Below are 22,915 nucleotides of genomic sequence, written 5' to 3'. Positions count from 1 at the left end.
TATGTAAGGGAGACAAATATAAGAAAAGATATGTAGAAGAAAATTGACCTTTTAGAGTGTCTTTTTTTTTTTTTTTTGGAGGAAGATTAGCCCTGAGCTAACTACTGCCAGTCCTCCTCTTTTTTGCTGAGGAATCCTGGCCCTGAGCTAACATCTGTGCCTATCTTCCTCTACTTTATATGTGGGATGCCTACCACAGCATGGTGTGCCAAGCAGTGCCATGTCCCCACCAGGGATCCAAACCGGCTAACCCCAGGCCACTGAGAAGCAGAATGTGCACACTTAACCACCGTGCCACCAGGCCAGCCCCTGGAGTGGTTTTTTTTTTTAAGTTATTAAATTTTGTCAGTAATCAGTTAAATGCAGAATAGTAGCTATGGTCTGATAAAAACACACTAGAGAATTGTGCTTTTCTTAAGTGGCAGAAGACCATAATAGGGTTACAGGGTAAAGATAAGGAAGATCAGATTTGTTAATAGAAGAGGATCAAGTACAATGAGGGACAAGATTAGTAGTAAAGAGAAAGGAAAAGGGTGCTAAAGAATCAAAAAATTAATTTTGTTCTGTCTTGTGTGAAAGCTGTCTGCTTCTGCAGTCAGTAGTTTGTTCTGCTGTTTTGGGCAGAAGATGTTCACTTCTGTGCATCAACAGCTTCTGGAGAATTTCTAAAAATATTCAGTTTGAGATATCTCAAAGGAATGGACTTCCAGTCGCTGGGTGGAAGTTACATATGTCCTTTTAGTTGAGAAACATGAATCCAAAGATTAAAATATTGGAATCTTGGATTGATGTCAGCATCACGGTGGAGTGAGTGCTCCCGTTAGACTCTCCTCCCTAAGATACAATGAAAAGGACATTCGTATACCAACAGAGGACATTCACACAACACAAAATACATCAGAGAGGCCCATGCAGCCATATATCTGAAGTGATGGATCCCCCTGGAGGAAGTGGAAGGAGGTAAGGGGATCTCTTCTCCTTCCCCAACGGCAGCAGCCCAGGGTGTGGAAACTTGTGTGGCTCTGAGAGGAAAGGGGAGAGGGGCAGCCCTCTGCTGGAACTCCTTTGCTCCCCAAGTTCCCTCACAGCCCATGGGAAAGCCCCACACAGGGGTGAATAAGCTATTGCAGGGGTGTCTTCATCAAGCCAGCACCCCAGGAGAGCAGATAGCAAGGGCAGATCGAGAATGCCCTGGGAGAATGCAAGCAAAAGAAAACGTCCCTCCTTACACCCAGAGGTCCAGTTCAGCTGGTCAGCCAGAGCACCCACACAGAAAAGTAGCAGCTGGGAGCAAGTGATCTGTGGATTGCAGTGGGCTCAGAATATACAGCTCTTGACCTCCACCCAGTGGTGGTAGGTGGAAGCTGCAACCACATACTATCACTATTTGGAGGCACAAATCCACACTGTAAAACAGTATGGAAAAATATTAAATCTCTAGACCAGAAGGAAAATGACAAGCACCCAGAAATAAATACTGAAGGCAAAGAAATTTATGATATAAATGACAGAGAATTCAAAATAGCTATCATAACAAACTCAATGAGTTACAAGAAAATGCAGATAGACAGTTCAATGAAATCAGGAACTTCTTCACAAAAGAGATTGAAACTGTAAAGAAAAACCAATCAGAAATGTTGGAGATGAAAAACACAATAGTGAGATAAAGAAAAATCTGGACTTCCTGAATAGCAGAGCTGATATTTTCGAGAAGTGAATCAGCAGTCTGGAGGACAGAAACATAGAAATGCTTCAGATGGAGGCGGAGAACTAAGATGAAAAAGAAATGAAGAAATTCTCTGAGAAATATTCAATTCAGTTAGGAAATTCAACATAGGGAGTGTAGGTATTCCAGAAAAGAAGAGAAGGAGAACAGAGCAGAAAGCTTGTTCAAAGAAATAATAGCTGAAAACTTCCCAAACCTGGGGAAGAAGCTGGAAATACAAGTGAAAGAAGCCAATACATCTCCTAACTAGATCAATGTAAAAGGACCTCCAAAGCATATAGTAGTAAATCTGGCAAAAGTAAATGACAAAGAAAAAATATTAAGAGCAGCAAGGCAGAAGAAAATAGCTCACAAAAGAACCCCTATCAGGCTTTCAGTGGATTTCTCAGCAGAAACTTTACAGACTAGGAGAGAGTGGAATGATACATTCAAAATTATGAAAAACAAAAACTTTCAGCCAAGAATACTCTATCCAGTGAAAATATCCTTCAGGTATGCTGGAGAAATAAAAACTTTCCCAGATAAGCAAAAGCTAAGGGAGTTCATCACCACAAGAGCCCCCCACAAGAAATTACCAAGAAGGCCCTCATACCTATGGGGGGGAGGGGAAGAAAGGGGTTACATAACCTTAAGAAAGGAGATAAACAGGTAGGCAAAATCAGAAAATTGCAGCTGTCTATCAGAACAAGTTAGCAAATACTTAATTACAACATTAAAGATAAAGGGAAGGAAAACACCAAAAATATATATAATCTTGTCATTTTAACCACAAACTCACAACACAAGATGGAATAAGTTTTGATAATAACTTAGAAGGGGAAGAGAAAAGGGATGGAATTGGCTTAGTACAAGGAAATAAGAGGCTATCAGAAAATGGACTATCTCATCTACAAGATTTTTTTTATACAAACCTAATGGTAACCACTAAACAAATAATCAGAACTGACATACAAATGATGAATAAAGAGAAAACTAAGAAAATCATGATAGAAAACTACCAAACTGAATTGGTAGTCTGAAATTCGTGGGAGGAGAAACAAAGGAAATGCAGAAGAACTGGAAAACAAGCAATAACATGGCAGCATTAAGCCCTCATATATCAATAATCACTCTAAATGTAAATAGATTGAATTCTCCAAACAAAAGACACAGAGTGGCGGGATGGATTCAAAAACAAGACCCAATAGTATACCACCTCCAGGAAACACATCTCAGCTCTAAAGACAAACACAGGCTCAGAGTGAAGGGATGGGAGAAGATCCTCCAGGCTAATGACAAATGAAAGAAAGCAGGTGTTGCCATACTTATATCAGACAAAGTAGACTTCAAGATAAAACAGGGAATGAGAGAAGAAGAGGGGCAGTACATAATGATAAAGGGACACTCCACCAAGAAAATATAACACTTCTAAATATATATGCACCCAACACAGGAACACCAAAGTACATAAAGCAACTATTAACAAACCTGAAAGGAGATATTAACAACACCACAATAATAGTAGAGGACCTTAACACCCCACTTACATCAATGGATAGATCATCCAGACAGAAAGTCAACAAGGAAATAGTGGATTTGAACAAAAAACAAGACCAGATGGACTTAATCAATATATATAGAACAATTCATCTCAAAACAGCAGAATACACATTCTTCTCAAGTGCACACAGAATATTCTCAAAGATAGACCACATGTTGGGAAAAAAGGCAAGCCTTAATAAATTTAACAAGATTGAAATCCTATCAAGCATCTTTACCAACCATAATGCTATGAAACTACAAATCAGCTACAAGAAAAAAGCTGTAAAATGGCAAAGATATGGAGACTAAACAACATGCTACTGAACAGCCAATGGATCATTGAAGAAATTAAAGGAGAAATTAAAAAATATCTGGAGACAAATGAAAATGAAAATACACCATACCAATGCATATGTGATGCAGCAAAAGCAGTCCTAAGAGGGAAATTCATAGCAATACAGGCCCACCTTAACAAACAAGAAAAATCTCAAATAAGCAATCTTAAACTACACATAACAGAATTAGAAAAAGAAGAACAAACAAAGCCCAAAGTCAGCAGAAGGAGGAAAATAATAAAAATTAGAGCAGAAATAAATGAAATTGAAACCAAAGAAACAGTATAAAGGATCAATGAAACAAAGAGGTGATAAACAAAATTGACAAACTCTTAGCCAGACTCACTAAGAAAAAAATAGAGAAGGCTCAAATAAATAAATTCAGAAATGAAAGAGGAGAAATTACAATAGATTCCATAGAAATACAAAGGCTTGTAAGAAAATGCTATGAAAAACTATATGCCAAAAAATTGGACAATCTAGAAGAAATGGCTAAATTTTTAGGTCATACAATCTACAGAAAGTGAACAAAGAAAAAATATAGAATCTGAATAGACCAATCACAAGTAAACAGATTGAAACAGTAATCAAAAACCTCCCCCAAAAATAAAAGTCCAGGATCAGATGGCTTCCCTGGAGAATTCTACCTATCCCCCTCAAACTATTTCGAAAAACTGAGGAAGCTGGAACACTTCCTAACACATTCTACAAAGCCAACATCACCCTGATACCAAAGTCAGACAAGGACAACACAAAGAAGGAAAGTTACAGGATAATATTGCTGATGAACATAGATGCAAAAATCCTCAACAAAATATTGGCAAACTGAATAGAGCAATACATTAAAAAGATCATACACCATGATCAAGTGGGATTTATACCAGGGACACGGGGATGGTTCAACATCCACAAATCAATCAATGTGATACATCACATTAACAAAATAAGGAATAAAAACCACAGGATCATCTCAATAGAGCAATAGATGCAGATAAATCATTTGACAAGATCCAACATCCGTTTATGATAAAAACTCTCAATAAAATGGATATAGAAGGAAAGTACCTCAACATAATAAAGGCCATACTTAACAAACACAACATCATACTCAATGGGGAAAAACTGAAAGCCATCCCTCTGAGAACAGGAACAAGACAACAAGATAAGTGTGGCCACTCTCATCACTCTTATTTACCGTAGTACTGGAGGTTTTGGCTAGAGTAATTAGGCAAGAAAATGAAATAAAAGAAATTTAAATAAACAATGAAGAAGTGAAATTCTCACTGTTTGCAGACAACGTAATTTTATATATAGAAAACCCTAAAGAATCCATGGAAAAACTATTAGAAATAATCAACAACTACAGCAAAGTTGCAGGGTAAAAAATCAACTTACAAAAATCAATTGCATTTCTATACTCTAATAATGAACTAATGGAAAGAAAACTCAAGAATACAATCCCATTTACAATTGCAATGAAAAGAACAAAATATCTAGGAATAAATTTAACCAAGAAGGTGAAAGACCTGCACAATGAAAATTATAAAACAGTATTCAAAGAAATCAACGACGACGTAAAGAAATGGAAAGATATTCCATGCTCACAGATAGGAAGAATAAGCGTAGTGAAAATGTCCACACTACCTAAAGCAATCTACAGATTCAATGCAATCCTGATCAGAATCCCAATGACATTCTTCATGGAAATAGAACAAAGAACCCTAAAATTCCTTTGGGACAGCAAAAGACCCCCAAATAGCCAAAGCAATCCTGAGAAAAAAGAACAAAGCTGGAGGCATCACAATCCCCAACTTCAAAATGTACTACAAAGCAATAGTAATCGAAACAGCAGGGTACTGGTACAAAAACAGGCACACAGATCAATGGAACAGAACTGAAAGTCCAGAAATAAAACCACACATCTACGGACAGCTAACCTTCGACAAAGGAGCTAAGAACATACAATGGAGAAAGGGAAGTCTCTTCAATAAATGATGTTGGGAAAACTGGACAGCCATACACAAAAGAATGAAAGTAGACCATTATCTTTAGCCGTACACAAAAATTAACTCAAAATGGATCAAAGACTTGAAGGTAAGACCTGAAACCATAAAACTCCCATAAGAAAATATAGGCAGTACACTCTTCAACATCAGCCTTAAAAGGATCTTTTTGAATGCCATGTCTACTCGGACAAGGGAAACAAAAGAAAAATAAACAAGTGGGACTTCATCACACTAAAGAGCTTCTGCAAGGCAAAAGAAACCAGGAACAAAACAAAAAGACAACCCACTGACTGGGAGAAAATATTTGCAAATCATATATCCAAAAAGGAGTTAATCTCCATAGTATAAAAAGAACTCACACAACTGAACAAGAAAAAAATAACCAACCTGATTAAAAAATGGGCAGAGGATATGAACAGACGTTTTTCCAAAGAAGATACACAGATGGCCATTAAGCACATGAAAAGATGTTCAACATCGCTAATCATCAGGGAAATGCAAATCAAAACTACGCTTAGATATCACCTTATACCCATTAGAATGTCTATAATCACCAAGACAAAAAATAGCAAATGCTGGAGAGGTTGTGGAGAAAAGGGTACCCTCATACTCTGCTGGTGGGAGTGCAAGCTGGTGCAGCTGCTATGGAAAACAGTATGGAGATTTCTCAAAAAAATAAAAATAGAAATACCTTATGACCCAGCTATCCCACTACTGGGTATTTATCCAAAGAGCTTGAAATCAACAATTCAAAGAGACTTATGCACCCCTATGTTCATGGCAGCATTATTCACAATAGCCAAGATGTAGAAGCAACCAAAGTGCCCACCGACCAATGATTGGATAAAGAAGATGTGATATATATATATATATATATATATATATATATATATATATACACAATGGAATACTAGTCAGCCATAAAAAGACAAAACCATCCCATTTGTAACAACATGGATGGAACCTTGAGGGTATGATGTTAAGCAAAATAAGCCAGACACAGAAAGACAAACACTATATGATTTCACTCAAATGTGGAAGATAGACAATGACATGGGCAAAGAGAACAGTTTAGTGATTACCAGGGGGAAGGGGTTTGTGGGGTGGGCACAAAGGATTAAGGGGTGCATTTATATGGTGACTGATAAATCATAATGTACAACTGAAATTTCATGTTATAAACTATTATGACCTCAATAAAAATATATATATATTGCAATCTTCATGCCATGTCAGTTGACGGTACCAAGATTCTTTCCATCAAGGTTCAAGAGAAGTTTTTCTCTTATGCCTTTTCCAGGAGATCAATATCTAGATTTCAGATCACACAGAAGCTGCTTTGGAGGCAGCTTTTGGAAATGCAACTTTCCTGCAGTCATCATATTAGATTGCAGTATCAAGGACAGGAAGTAATTCCCAAATGCATAAGGCAGCCTGTTATTTATTCAGAAGGAGATAATTAGTGGGTCCTAGAGGAGATTGATCTTATTGCCCACCATCAAGGCCAATGGAAATACTATGGCCATTAGAAGTTTGAGGGTTTCAAAACTCCGTTAGTTCTTATTACTTTTGTTGTCTGTGAGTAAGGACAGTGATGTTTCTAAGTCAAAGGTAAAAGCTTTCAGTTCTTTATGGACTGTATCGGTGAAATGTGTGTCTTTATTATTGAAGAGACAAGCTGGGATTACAAAATTAAGCAATGTTTTTTTCCCACCATTGCAGTCAGAGCTCTCCAGCAAAGAAATGCCTTAACATGCTCTGAGAATAAGCAATAACCAGAACCTATTCATAGACCTTTTGGAGATGTTCAAAGGAGCCTCGAGGCTCTGCCCATCCATGTTCTACCTTCTCAGTCTTGCTAGGATTATGTTGATGGCAGGGAGGTCATGCATTGGGACATCCTTTAGCAATAGCTTTAAAATGATCCCACCAATGTTGGTTTAACATCATCGCCAGTTTCTCTCCGCTATTGTAGGTAATATCATAAAGCAGTTTTGCTAAACTCTACTTTTATTATGGCTCTCTCCTTAGGTAATAGCACATCTCAAGTTTCTTTAATTCACCGTCTGTTTTATAGGGATTCTCGTGGTGTCAGGATATCTCTATTTCTAAAGCATTTTAAACTCATGGACAAATGCAAGATCATATACCTTCTATCAGTATAAATATCTTTTATCTTTTATCAGTTGGCAGGTCTGGGTAAAGGCAATTAATTTAGCCATCTGAACTTACTTTATTTTGAGGTTAAGCTTATATTTCAAGAGTAAATTCAAGTCAGTGATAGCATCGCCTGCTTGCCAGTTCTTCATTTTTCTTTTTAAGTATGAGCCAACCAACAAACAAAATTAAATCAGGGGTATCCAAGGAAGAATCTAGAAGGTCCATAAAAGGTATGGATAGTTTCCTAACCAAGATAACCAATCATGGTCTTCTTTTTCTCCAGATGAGGGAAGGCGGGTAGCTAGGTTTAGTGTTACAGCGATGGGTGGTGATCTTTGAAGGGAAATCAACAGAATTGTATAGGAGGCTAGGTGATCAGCTGAAAAGTCTTGAGTTATTTCTATCAATGAAGAGAGTCTGTACAGCAGGGAAACTATTAAGTTTAGCGGAGACCCTAGAACTAAGTCGACTAAGTTGACTTAAGGCTTCTGTAAGCCTTGCTGCAGCTGACATAGCTCTTAGACAAGACGGTTCTGCCATGGCCACTGGATCTAACGAAAGACTGAAATAAAAGGTTGGTCTCTGATGATTCCCATATAATTGAGTCAGAACCCCCAGTGCTGGTTCAGACTTGTCATGACAAAAAAGGAAAAAGGTTTTGTAAATCTGGATTCCTAGAAAAAAAATCTTTTGATATTCAATTACTATAGTAATCTTTGTATTTAAACATAAGCATACTTCTTTTGACTTAAAAAGTAGGTAATCCTTGAAAGATATTTATATTAGTATATTTTACTTAAGTGTATTAACTGAGGAAAGTCAACTTTCTTTTCAATTCATTAGTTTTTTATTACTACGTTTGGTAAACAAAAGAGCTCTCATAATAATTTTAAATTAATTAAAATTCAAAGGATTTTTTTAGAAATCTAATTATTCCCATTGTCTTTCCTTTAAGAGAATGAAGGAACAAATCCTCCATTACCTATTGGCCATTGCAGTAAACCTAAAGACCCTTTAGGCACAAAAAGCTGTATTAATAGCTTCATTGTTCTGAATTTGGGGCCCAAATTTGGGAAAGGAAGAATCAAGAATAGTTGTCTGAGGAAACCAGACATAAGTCATAAGTATCAAGAGTCAAGAAATGATTGCAAGCACAATTTTAAAAACACATAGCAACTAACAATAGTTATTAGGAACTTAACTTTTTTTTAAAGAAAGGAATCTTTTCAAAAATGATTTAAAAGTATGTCCAAAGCACTGAAAGTTAACCAAATCCTTTATTGACAACCAGAAATATTTACTAATATGAACATAAAATAACCTAGTTATTTTATATTAAAAAGACTCAAATTCTAATTTTACTCTTTTTGTGCATTATTCATGCAACAATCTGCAGTAAGGATTTATTAACATGCCCTTATGTGTATGCATTTAGGCCTTCACAAACATGCAAACATACAAACATACAATAAATTTAAAGTATTTAACTCTAGCTTTAAAATTAAATCTACTAATCGGGGCTGGCCCCGTGGCCGAGTGATTAAGTTCGCGCGGTCCGCTGCAGGCAGCCCAGTGTTTCGTTGGTTCGAATCCTGGGCGCGGACATGGCACTGCTCATCAAACCACGCTGAGGCAGCGTCCCACATGCCACAACTAGAAGGACCCACAATGAAGAATATACAACTATGTACTAGGGGGCTTTGGGGAGAAAAAGGAAAAAAATAAAGTCTTTAAAAAAAAATTAAATCTACTAAATAAAATAACATATATATCATATTAAATTTACTCTTGGAATAAACTGTTTCAGCTTTCCTAATAAACAAACAGAAAAGCATATTCATTATCTTGTATGCATATTGGGATTTCTCTGTATTAACCATTTATATTAATTATCATCTTTAACCAAAGTAATCAACTTTCCTTTTCTTCAGGCATAAAAAAAGTTAGAATAGAGGAAAGAAAGAATTATTTAGATACTTTTCTGTCTACTAGCATTTATTTCATATAATTTAAATAACTTTGATATATAAACATAAGATATAATTCAAAGCTGTTTGATTGTTTCGTTCATCTATTGCCATTCTAAGAAATAAGGTAAAAATTATATTGACAAGTCTTTTGTATCTTTTTCTTATTTAGAAATTATTTAGGCATCCAAAGAGAATTTGTTGATTAACTTAATCATTTGCCTAAGGTCTTAAAGTTAGTTAAAGGTCATAAAATTATATTTTAATTAACACATTAAATCCTTATGATTTGTAGCAATGTAAGAATTTTATAAAATTAAAACTTTAAAAAGGCATGCATTATTATCACTCATTTTAGTTGAATACAATTTTATATGTATAATTTTAAATTTTACACATTATAGAAATAGTGGAATCTTTCTTGACTCATAAAACTGATGTAGGACATTCAGTTTAATCAAAAGAAATTTAACCCTGGCTTTGTACAAATCAAAATATTGTGCTGACAATTGTTTTTATATTATACTAGTTTGTTAAAGACTCTGAATCATGCCGAAAATGTTATCTTCTTTTAACCTGAAGATAATACCCTTTCTTCTTTTCTCATAACTGAAATAGTAAGGGCTGTTATGCAAATATACTTTTAGTGTTCACAAACAGAAACATATTTTAATAAATTTTTATTTCAGACATTTTGACTGTTCATCTGGACTAGATATTCCTAGAATGTGTACATGAAAAGTGAATGACTCTTTTGATCAGGTAATCAGTAATTTCCTAAGAAAAGAAAAAAGAAAGGAAAAGGAATTGAAAAAAAAAAGAAAATGGAGCCTGCTTCAGATGAATGTGACATCAACACTGAAAAGGATGTTTATGTTCCCTCTGAAAAGAGAGGATATAAAGTTTGTATATAGAAAAACAGATTTTGAAATATATGTACACAAAAAAGAGTGACATCCAAATTGTTTTAAATCCTTGGTAATTTTATCAATGTCTGATTTAAAAGCCAGCACTTAATTAACCTTGAAGTATGGAAACAAACAAGGGGACGATCTCCAACATTAAAGGAAAGGATCTCTCTTTTCAACAGTCTTTTCTTTTTTTTTTTTCCTTCTTCTTCTCCCCAAAGCCCCCCAGTGTACAGTTGTATATTCTAGTTGTAGGTCCTTCTAGTTTCGTAGACAATCTCTTCTTGAAGCTTTCTCCACTTTTTGTTCTAAAGTGCCTCTTAAGTAAACAATCTTGTTTATTGTCAAAAGTTCTCCAAAGTGGCCATTTCTTTTCTTTCTTTCTTTCTTCCTTCCTTCCTTCCTTGTGATGAAGGTTGGCCCTGAGCTAACATCTGTTGTCAATCTTCCTCTTTTTGCTTGAGGAAAATTGTCACTGAGCTAACATCTATGCCAATCTTCCTCTATTTTGTACGTGGGATGCTGCCACAGCATGGCTTGATGTGTGGGTCCATGCCTGGGATCCAAACCCATGAACCCCAGGCTGCCAAAGTGGAGCACCTGAACTTAACCACTATGCCACTGGGCTGGCCCCCAAAGTGGCCATTTCAATTCCAAATTTTCCCTGGTGAAGTTGTGCAAGTAACAGAGATAAGCAGGCACATTTGTGTTACCATGAGAAAAGCTGAAGGAAACAGTTCTTGGGCCTGGAAGAGGAGTAGTCTTAGGTTGAGGTTCAGAGGTGTAAAGATGGTACTTATCTGGACTTCTGTTTTTGGAATTTGGGCAAAGGAAATTGTTTCCAATTAGGGCTTAAAAATCTAAACAAAGCAGTTCTCAAGGTCACAAAGATAAGACAAAAAGCCCTTCCAAGTCTTGAAATGATGACCTGCCACAAAGTTTATCCAAAGGACAAAATTTGTTCAAAGAATGCCAGTCCTTCTAAACTCTCAGCCCGTGGGGCAGCTGGAGCATGGACTTATGAGGCCTTTGCTTGTCCTTTCCTTACAGACTTTTCCTCTTATAGACAAACAACATTCAAGACAGACAGACCATGGAATGGGTCTTAGAAAGCTAGAAAACGATTGTTGCAATTTACAGATTTACAAATCTGATCAGTAACTAAAATGTCTCAGAGGACTTATTCCTAGGAAAACAAAATAAACAGCAGCTGAAGGTTTTCAGCAAAGTATGGGAGCTCAGTTCAGTGTGAACTTATCTCCAGCCACGAACAGGGGTCTCAGATGTGTGCGCTATTACTGAGTTGAGATACTTGTTGAAGGCAGCAAAGAGTTCACACGAAACTCCATTTTTGTCAGCGTCCCCCAGCCAAAGATCACCAGAAACACACTTGTAATGGACCAAGTTGGTTTTATTACTCATTGCAACAAGGCTTCTGAGAGCCTTCTACCATCTTCCTTTGGATCATCTCTCCAGGCGTACGGTACGGTGTGCACAGGTTGGGGAGGAATGCTGTTTGTGGGGAAGGGGATCTTTCACAACAATGACAAAAAAGGCCCTAAACACAAGAATTATTGAGTAGTTCTTTCTAGATAGAATTCTGCAGTTATGCTAGGGTATGCTGCTGAAACCACATTTTTTTTAAATTAAACTTTTCATTTTGAGATAGAGATTCTCATGCAGTTTTCAAGAAATAATAGAGAAATCCTTTGTCTCCTTTCTCCCAATGGTAACATCTTGCAAAACTCTAGGATAATATTACAACCAAGATATTGACATTGATACAGTTATGATACAGAGCATTTCTTTCTTTTTTATTTTTTAAGGAAGATTAGCCCTGATTTAACATCTGCTGCCAATCATCCTCTTTTTGCTAAGAAAAATAGGCCTTGAGGTAACATCCGTGCCCGTCTTCCTCTACTTTATATGCGGGAAGGCTGCCACAGCATGGCTTGATAAGTGGTGCCGTGTCTGCACCTGGAATCGGAACTGGCGAACCCTGGGCCACCAAAGCGGAGTGCGTGAACTTAACCACTGCACCACTGGGCCGGCCCCAATACAGATCATTTCTATCACAAGGATTCCTCAAGCCACCCTTTTATAGCCACATCCACTTCCCTCCCATCCTCAGTACCTTCTTAATCCCTGACAACTGCTAATCTATGTTCTCCATTTCTGTAATTTTGTCATCTTAAGGACATTATATAAATGGAATCATACTGAATATAATCTTTTGAGATTAACTCTTTTTTTCACATTGCATAATTCCCTGGAGTCTTATCTTAGTTATTTCAGGTATCAATGGTTCTCTCCTTTTCATCAAGTAAACATAGTTTATTTATCATTGAAAGACATCTGGCTTGTTTCCACATTTCTACTGTAAATAAAGCTGCTATAAATATCCTTGTATAAGTTTTCACTTCCCTGGGATAAACAGTTACTGGATAGAATGATGATTGCATGTTTGATTTTCCAAGAAACTGCCAAATTGTTTTCCAAAATAAGCGCATCATTTTGCGTTCTCTCCAGCAATGTGAGTGATCTGATTTCTCTGTATTTGGTGTTGTCACTATTTTTTATTTTAGGCATTCTGATAGGTGTGTAGTGATATCTCATTGTAGTTATAGTTTGCATTTCCCTAATGGCTAATGCTGTTGAACAACTTTTCGTGTACTTATTTGTTATTTCTGAAATATCTGTTTATGTCTTTTGCCAATTTTCTAACGGAATTTCTTGTTTGTTTTTAACTGTTGAGTTTTGAGAGTTCTTTATATATTCTAGATACCAGTCCTTTGTCAAATACGTGGTTTGCAAATATTCTCTTCCAGTCTGTAGCTATCTTTTCACCCTCTTAACGGGCCTTTTACAGAACAAGTTTTTCATCTTGATGAAGTCCTGTTTATCAATTTTTCTTTTTATGGATTGTGTTTTTTATCTTAAATCTAAGAACTCTCTGCCTAGTCCTGGATCCCAAAGATTTTCTCCTATGCTTTTTTTTCTGAATTTTTTATAGTTTTACATTTTCCATCAGTCCATGATCCGATTTAGTTCATTTTTGTATAAGATGTGAGGTTTAGGCCAAGATTTTTTCTTTTGCCATGGATATCCAATTGTTCCAGCACCTCCAAAAAAGACTATCGTTCCTCCATTGAATCATTTTTGTACCTTTGTCAAAAATTAGTTGGGTGTATTTATGTGAGTCTGTTTCTAGGTTCTCTGTTTTGTTCCATTGATTTACATGCCTATCCCTTTAATACCACACAGTCTTGATCACTTTAGCTATAAAATTAAGTTTTGAAATTGGGTAGATTGAGTCTTCCCACTTTATTCTTCTTTTCCAAAATGTTTTAGCTATTCTAGTTCCTTTGTCTTTCCACATAAATTTTAAAATAATCTTGTCTATATTTACAAAAAAGTCTTACAAGGATTTTATTAGGAATTCCATTAATCCTGTATATCAATTTGGAGAGAACTGACTTCTTTATTCTGTTGAGCCTTCCAATCCAAGAACATGGTATGTGTCTCCATTTATTTAGAACTTTGATTTCTTTCATCAGCATTTTGTAGTTTTCAGCATATAAATCCTATGTGTGTCTTGTTAGAGTTACACTTACGCGTTTTATTTTATTTTTGAATGGCTGCAAAATGGTACTGTATTTTTAGTTTCAGTGTGTCCATATGTTCATTGCTAGTATATAGAAACACAGTTGATTTTTGTATATTTATCTTGTATCCTGTGACTTTGATGAATTCACTTGTTACTTCTATGACTTTTTCTTTGTACATTCCTTGAGATGTTCTACGTAGACAATTGTCATCTGCAGACAGAGAGTGTTTTATTTCTTCCTTTCTGATCCATGTGATGTTTATTTCCTTCCTTGCCTTATTTCACTGGCTCAGACTTACAGCACTATGTTGAATAAGAGCAGTGAGAGTAGACATGCTTTCATTGTTCCAAATTTTAGGGGGACGGCATTCAGTCCTTCACCACTAAGTATGTTAGCTGTCAGCTTTTTGTAGATGATTTTTATCAAGCTGAGGCAGTCCCTCTCTACTCCTCTGTTTCTGAGAGTTTTGATCATGAATGGATGTTGGATTTTGTCAAATGCTTTTTCTACATTGATTGATATGATTGTGTGAGTTTTCTTCCTTAGCCTGTTTATGTGAATTACATTGACTTTTTAAAATATTGAACCAGCCTTGAATCCATGGTGTATACTTAGTCATGGTGTATAGTTCTTTTTGTTTATTGCTAAATTCTGTTTGCTGCTATTTTACTGAGAGATTTTTGCATCTATATTCATAAGAGATACTGGTCAGTAGTCTTTTGTTTTGTTTTAGACTGTCTTTGTCTGGTTTTGATATCAGGGTAATACTGGCTTTATGAAATAAATTGGGATGTATATCCTTCTCATATATTTTCTAGAAGAGATGGTATGGAATTGGTGTTCATTCTTATTTAAATATTTGGTAGAATTCTCCAGTGAAACCATCTGGACCTGGAGATTTCTTTTTCAAGAATTTTAAATTAAAAATTTAATTTTCTTAATGGTTCAAATTATTATTATTATCCTTTTGATGTTTGCAGTATCATAATGATATCCCTTGTTTCATTCCTGATAATAGTAATTTGTGTCTGCTCTATTTTTTCTTTTGTCAGTCTTGCTAGAAGTTTGTCAATTGCATTGATTTTTTCAGAGAAATAGTTCTTTGTTTTGTTGATTTTTGTCTCTTTTTCTGTTTTCAATTTCTTTGATTTCTGCTTTTATCTTTATTAACTCCTTTCTTTTGCTTGCTTTGGGTTTATTTCATTCTTTTATTTTAGCTTCTTGTGATGGGAGCTTAGATGATTGATTTCAGACTTTTGCTTTTGTAATGTATGCATTTAGTGTTATACGGTTTCCTCTCAGCTCTATTTTTGCTGTATCTTACAAATTTTGATATGTTGTATTTTCATTTTCATTCAGTTCAATATTTTTTTTGGTTTCCCTTGAAATTTCCTCTTTGACCCATGGATTATTTAGAACTGTGTTGCTTAGTTTCCAAGTGTTTGGAGATTTTCCTGTTATCCTTCTGCTGTTGATTTCTAATTTGATTCCATTATAGTTACAGAGCACACTCTGTATGATTTCAACTCTTTTAAATCTGTTGAGTTTGTTTTATGGCCCAGGATGTGGTTTCTCTTGGTATATGTTCTGTAAGCACTTGGGAAGAATGCATATTCTGCTGTTATTGGATGAAGTATTCTAAAATGTCAATTAAGTCCTGTAGGTTGATGGTGTTTTTGAGTTTTTCTATATCCTTGCTGAGTTTTTGTCTATTTGTTCTATCAGTTATTGAGAGAGGGTGTTGAAGTTACCAATTATAACTGTGGATTTGTCTATTTCTCCATTCAATTCTATCAGTCTTTACTTCACATATTTTGCAACTCTGTTGTTTGGTGCATACACATTTAGAATTCGTAAGTCTTCTTGGTGGATAAACTCTTTTATCATTATATAATGTCCCTCTTGGTCTCTAGTAATTTTCTTTGTTCTGAAGTTTAGCTGATATTAAGAGCTACTCCTGATTTCCTTTGATTAATGTTTCATGGCATGTATGTTTTTCATCCTTTTTCTTTCAATTTGCTGGTGCTGTTATTTGAAGCGATTTCTTGTAGACAGCACACAATTGGGTCATACGTTTTTTATATTCTAGTCTGCCAATCTATCTTTTAAATGGTATATTTAAGCTATTTATATTTAGTGCAATTATTGGTTTGTTAGGGATATGTCTGCCATTTTATTTTATCTTTGTTTGTATTATCTATTTCTTTTTCTGCCTTCCTGTTGGTTATCTGAACACTTTTTGGGGGGGGGGTGGTGAGGAAGATTGTCCCTGAGCTAACATCTGTGCCAGTCTTCCTCCATTTTATATGTGGGACGCTACCTCAACATGGCTTGATGAGCAGTATGTAGGTCCCTGCCCTGGATCTGAACCCACAAAGCCTGGGCAGCCAAAGCAGAGCTCATAAACTTAACCACTACACCACTGGGCCAGCCCCTGAATGCTTTTTAAAAATTCCACCTTGATTTATCTCTAGTATTTTTGAGTGTATCTTTGTGTATATCTTTTGAGTAACTGCTCCAGGTATTACATTAGATAAACATGATTTGTCACAGTCTATTGGCATCATCATTTTACCAGTTCAAGTGAAGTGTGGAAACCTTATCTCCTTTATATTCCTTTACACTCCCCTATTTATAATATAATTATCTTTAAAAATTCCTTTACATCCATTTAGAACCACATCAGATGGTGTTATAGCTTTTATTTCAATCATCAAATATAACTTAGACTCAAAAATAGAAGGAAAGCCTGTTATATTTACCCATGTTTTTTGCTTATCATGTTCTTTCTTCTTTTTTTTTTTTTCTGAGGAAGATTAGCCCTGAGCTAACTACTGCCAATCCCCCCCTTTTTGCTGAGGAAGACTGGCCCTGAGCTAACATCCATGCCCATCTTCCTCTACTTTATACGTGGGATGCCTACCACAGCATGGCTTTTTGCCAAGCAGTGCCATGTCCACACCCGGGATCTTAACCAGCAAACCCTGGGCCACCAAGAAGCGGAACGTGCAAACTTAACTGCTGTGCCACTAGGCCGGCCCCCTCATGTTCTTTCTTTTTTTCTCATATTCCAAGGTTCCTTCTTTTATTAAGTCCTTTCTGTTTAGAAAACTTCTTTTAGTCATTCTTTTAGGGCAGTCTGCTGACAACAAATTCTCCTAGTTTTCCATCATCTGAGACTGCCTAGATTTCTCCTTCATACCTGAAGGATATTTTTGCTAGCTATAGGACTCTAGGTTGGCAGGTCTTTTCTTTCAGCATTTGAAAAATGTTGTGCCACTTCCTTCTGTCTTCCATAGACTTTGATGAGAAATCTGCCGTCCACTAGATTTAGACTGCACTGTCGCAGGGCACTCATGTCGACATGGGCACCAGGCTAACAGTTCCCTAAATTTGAGGTTTTAGCTTCACCAAATAAATTAATGTTTATTCTGCATTTTAGAAATTTATCATGAAATGTAATGGAGCATATAGTAATGACCTAGCCAATATTTTTGACTCAAGTTTCAAAGAAAAACTAATATTTCTCTCTGTTTCATTAAAACCTGGAAACACATAAGTGGTAAGCAGGAAGTAACTTTTTGTGTCTGTTTCTTTTTAATCTAGTATGGAAAGAAAACTTATGTCCTCAGTTCCATCTGTCTCCTCATCAGAAACAGAACCCAATGGCACCTTCAGCAGTAATGACAGCCACAGGAACTGCACAATTGAAAACTTCAAGAGAGAATTTTACCCCATCATATACCTGATAATATTTGTCTGGGGAGCCTTGGGAAATGGCTTTTCCATATATGTTTTCCTGCAGCCTTATAAGAAATGCACATCTGTGAATGTTTTCATGCTAAACCTGGCCATTTCAGATCTCTTGTTCACAAGCACACTGCCTTTCAGGGCTGACTATTACCTCAGAGGCTCCAATTGGATGTTTGGGGACCTGGCCTGCAGAATTATGTCTTATTCCCTATATGTCAACATGTACAGCAGCATCTATTTCCTGACTGTGCTGAGTGTTGTGCGTTTCCTGGCAACTGTTCACCCCTTCCGGCTCCTCCATGTCACCAGCATCAGAAGTGCCTGGATTCTATGTGGGATCATATGGATCTTTATTATGGCTTCGTCAGCAGTACTTCTGAAGAATGGCTCTGAGCAAGACGGTAATGTCACATTATGCTTAGAGCTGAATCTGAATAAAGTCATTAAACTACAGGCCATGAACTACCTCGCCTTGGTGGTGGGCTTCCTGCTGCCATTCTGCACACTCAGCATCTGTTACCTGCTGATCATTCGAGCCCTGTTAATGGTGAAAGTCCCGGAAACAGGGCTGCGGGTTTCTCACAGGAAGGCACTAACCACCATCATCATTGCCTTAGTCACCTTTCTCCTGTGCTTCCTGCCCTATCACGTACTGAGAACCCTCCACCTGGTCATGTGGGAGGTGGGTACATGCATAGACTGGCTACATAAAGCTGTGGTCATCACACTGGCCTTAGCAGCAACCAACAGCTGCTTCAACCCTTTGCTCTATTACTTTGCTGGGGAAAATTTTAAGGACAGACTAAGGTCTGCAGTCAGAAAAGGTCATCTGCAGAAGATAAAGTGCAGCTTTCCTGTCTGTGTAAGGTTGAAAAAGGAAACAAGAGTGTAAGGGGTTACTAGGTGAGGCCCATTCTCGTATCCTTGTGTCCACCTTCATTCACACATAGTCTCCAAATACCTTGTATTTAAACCATTCCTAACAAAGGTCAATTCTCAACATTTACTTGACCATGATTTTTGTTAATAAGACCTACTTCAAAAATTTCATTAGGTGTATTTTCAGTGGTTGAGTCTAAATGAGGAATGAAAAGGAAAAATTCCTACTAGACTCTTGCAATCTGTCAGACTTGGAAAAAATGCCAGGCACAGTGGGTGCTACTTTTCATCAGATACTGTACCAGATTTCTGGTCCACCAGGCATTCTAAATTCTTAACTTTAAGACAACCCCAACTTCCCCAGTTGCTCAAGTTCCTCTTCCCTCTTCAATCCCTGGAGATATAATCAATTAACAAAGCTATGGGAGGTCCCAGAGCAGATAAGAAAAGCATCCTAAGAATTCAGAGGAAAGATTTTGACTGTGAAGAAGAAGGCTACCCTCTAACAAAGCAGAGTCAAGATCCCAAACAAGAACAGTGAGAGAGAAAGGGAGAGAAGAACTGGGGCAAGAGAGAGCTGGTGAGAAGTAGAGAGGAGAATGAATTTCATTTCACGCTGGGAGAGGGGCTCTAGCACATTGAAGGCAAGAATGTTCCCTTTGCCTCTCTCTTCCTGGGGCTTAGGAAGGAGAGGAAGAGTAGGAGGAGGATCTGGGGCATTGCTCTAGGGGATGGAGTGATTGTGTGTGGAACAGGGGAGAGGAAGGACCAATTTTACTCTTGAGATTTGGGTTTGGACTGACTTCACTGCAGTTTTCACTCCTGCCCATTAATCCATTGGGATGGCAGCTAGAATAAAGGAGGTGGCTCTAAGAGTTAGTTGGGCACTCAGTGAGAGGGTGTGGTGGAGAGCAAGCTGCAAAGGTTGTTGTACCCCTGAAATTCTATTAACAATTTGGTGGAACATGAGTAGGGCGGTGCTGCCTTCTTTTTTTGAGAGAGTGGAGAATAGCACTGGATAATGGGAGGGAGGTCATTTCTGTCCACTGAAACAAAGCTAAGGATACTAAGGACACTACCAACTACTACCACGTTGACCACTGTACTGCAACAACTGAGTGCCTCTGCATGCTGGGCAGACTCGGCCAGGCACTTTACATTCATTAATCCCATTTCACCCTCACACCAAAGCCCTGTTTCCATTTTACAGATGAAGAAACTGAAGTTTGGAGAAATTAAGAAACTTGTTCAAGTTCACACATCTCGTAAGAGTTTTAAAACCTCTGTGCAGAAGCGTTGACTGGGTGCTGTTCCCACCACTCCCCCTGCAAACTTCCAGGAAGATTGGTTGAGAGTCTGAGTGAGAGCTCCTTTCCTCCACCAGCAACCCACCCCTCCTCACTCTCATTAGAAGACTGAGGTTTTCTCTGTGGAGTTGCTGACCCCAGGCACAGTGGAGGGTGGGAGGAAGGTGGTGTTCTGAACCTGGAGAGGGACTAAGTGAAAGTCTTCCCAGTAAACAAAGACTCCAGTGCTCTTCCCTTACTTGGCTCCAGAAAGCTGACAGACAGACTCAGAGCCTGCAGGACCTTCCTCTGGGGGATCTGCCAACCCAAGAAAAAAGACCCACAGATAGAGGCCGTTGGGGATTCCCCAGCACAAAAGCTGGGTGCCTGCCCAACACCTACCTGACGGGGAAGCCTCCAAGGCAACTAACCCCTTCCACTCGCAGAGGGCAGCTAATCCACCTGCTAGAACCTCTCTTAATTATCAACAGCTGATGACGACTCCACATTGGAGGGAAAGGCCCGAACATGAAAAGCACCAACAAATAAATGACAGGGTAGATAGAAACATTTCGGTGTGAAAGTTCTCAACATCTTTATCACCCTTTCACTTCTTCTCAGAAAGTTCCTGGAGGATGTTCTCCTCCAAAAGAAGAGATTAAGCCAAGATAAAGGAAATCATGGCGTTTAGGAAGCAAGGAATCCAACATGGGAGAAACATGAAGAGAATTCCCAGGGTGTTGGTATGCTGTAAAAAAGCAAGAAACCAATTGATTTGCACACATTGGAGAGCTTGGGATGAGCTAGTGATAAATACACAGAGAAATAAGCAAAAAAAAAAAAAAAATGGATAATGCAATTCTTAAATGCTAGGTAAAAAGAAACTGTTGTATAAGAGAGGAAATATAACCATAGTACACTACAAGGCTCAACTGTGAATAATATTTACGTAGAGAATAATGTAAATAGCAAAACACTGTAATATAACTTTTTTTGAGAAATGAGGGGAGAGGATGTGTATGTGGTGGGGGGATGTGTAAGAACCATAAGTCCCTATCTTTCCTCACAGAAAACACACAATAACTAAAGCTAGAGAATGATAAATAGCTGTATAAAAAATGTTATTTAGCAATAAGAGCTAAAGACCAGAAGAAACTGTGAAAAGAATTGACAGAGATTGCCTCCGGAGAGAAGCTGGAGGTGGGAGGAGAGGGTGGGGACTTCTCTTTTCCTTTGAAGAACTCTTTAACTGTCTTGTGACTATGTTTTGCTGAAATAAAAATTAAGTTAAAATGGAATTTTAAAATTTAAATTAATTCTGAATTAAAAAAAAAAAAAAACATGACAGGGGCCTGGCCCCATGGCCAAGTGGTTAAGTTCACACACTCTGCTTTGGTGGCCCAGGGTTTGACCGGTTTGGATCCTGGGCTCAGACATGGCACTGCTCATCAGGCCACGTTGGGGCGGCGTCCCACATGCCACAGGTAGAAGGACCGACAAATATACAACTATATACTGGGGGAATTCGGGGAGAGAAAAAGCAGAAAAAAGAAAAGAAAAGATTGGCAACGGTTGTTAGCTCAGGTGCCAATCTTTGGAAAAAAAAAACAAATGATGACAAGAAAGGCCACCAGAGGTGGAAATTGAACCCTGACAGGAGAAAGAAAGCAGGGAAGGACTAGACTTGGATTTGGGCCCCTGAGGGACATCCACCCAGACCTGCCGTGGGAGGGGAGTCTTCTCTTGGGGTGAGGGGAGTCACTTCCTGGCGTCAGAGGTGGTTTGGTATGTCAGGATGTTTTTAGTTGCAAGTAACAGGAAATGCAGCTCCAACTGTCTTACATAATAACCATCTCATGTAACTAAAACATACAAACGGAGGTCAGACTTCAGGTCCTATTCAACCAGGGCTTCTCTATGAGCCTTCTTCTCCGGCTACTGGCTTGGTTCCAGAGCTGAATCTCATTGTAGGAACAGGCTGATTGCAAGTAGCCTGAGGCGACATGCTTCCCTGCTTGTATCCAGGAGAAGAAAAGGTATTTCCTGCCTAAGTCATCTAACAAAAGTCATGGGCTTCCTTTCGATGGGACCTACTCAGATTACACACCGGCTCCTACACTAAACCAAGGAAAAAGGGATTGCTCCCACCAAATGAGAGTCAACAGAGTCTACACCTGGCTGGGCTTAAACCCACTGAAATCTCAGGGGAGAGAGGTGAAAGGGGGCCTGCAGAGACCACATATTCTGTACTGCAAGTGAGGTGGGAAGAGAACTGTCTGCTAGCCAGGCATCCCTGCGCTGCGTCGTCAGGACCTAAGTAGCAGGCCCAGCAGCTGAGGAGGGTGGAAGGACAGATCGGCTCCAGGACTAAGGATGAAAGCTAAATTAGAAGTTTATAATGTGAAGTCATAGAAATCTCAACAACTTTCCAAGATAAAGCTGGGAATAACTGAGAGCAACCTAGGGCCTTGAGATGAGCAGTAATAGGGAGTTGTGAGTTACTAATGTCTTTAAGTCCATGGGGTGAGGGGTGTGTGTACGAAAGAGAGAGAGAGAGAGAGACTAAGACCTTAATGACTTATTTTTCCTTTTTCCAAGACTTCTCCTTTTTCCAGGCAGGGCGAAGCATCTCACTTGGCGAAGAGTCCTTGAGGAAGAGGACGTGAACTCTTTCTGTGCCAAAGTGAAAGCCCAGGGCATTCAGGGGTTTTAGATACAGTTCTTTTGTTTGAGAGATTAGGTATCCCCTCAAGAAAGTACATAAAT

General features: G+C 37.9%; 1 protein-coding gene across 5 annotated transcripts in view; it reads left to right on the top strand.

Annotated features, from left to right (window-relative positions):
* CYSLTR2 (cysteinyl leukotriene receptor 2) overlaps positions 1-21,322 on the top strand; it is a 43,196-nt gene extending 21,874 nt beyond the window's left edge. For 3 of the 5 annotated variants that reach the window (XM_070520653.1, XM_014838929.3, XM_070520654.1), the window contains one exon: positions 17,838-21,322. In XM_070520653.1, the coding sequence (XP_070376754.1) occupies positions 17,839-18,876 (1,038 nt within the window). In that variant the 5' untranslated portion in view covers position 17,838 and the 3' untranslated portion in view covers positions 18,877-21,322. The remainder of the gene's footprint in view (positions 1-17,837) is intronic. The other 2 variants (XM_070520656.1, XM_070520655.1) reach the window with 1 other exon arrangement.
* The last annotated feature ends 1,593 nt before the right edge of the window (positions 21,323-22,915 follow it).

This window comes from Equus asinus, chromosome 11, assembly GCF_041296235.1.
Source record: "Equus asinus isolate D_3611 breed Donkey chromosome 11, EquAss-T2T_v2, whole genome shotgun sequence".
NCBI classification, from domain to species: Eukaryota; Metazoa; Chordata; class Mammalia; order Perissodactyla; family Equidae; genus Equus; species Equus asinus.
Note: the sequence above shows the minus strand (reverse complement) of the source record. Positions and strands in the feature narration are given on the sequence as shown.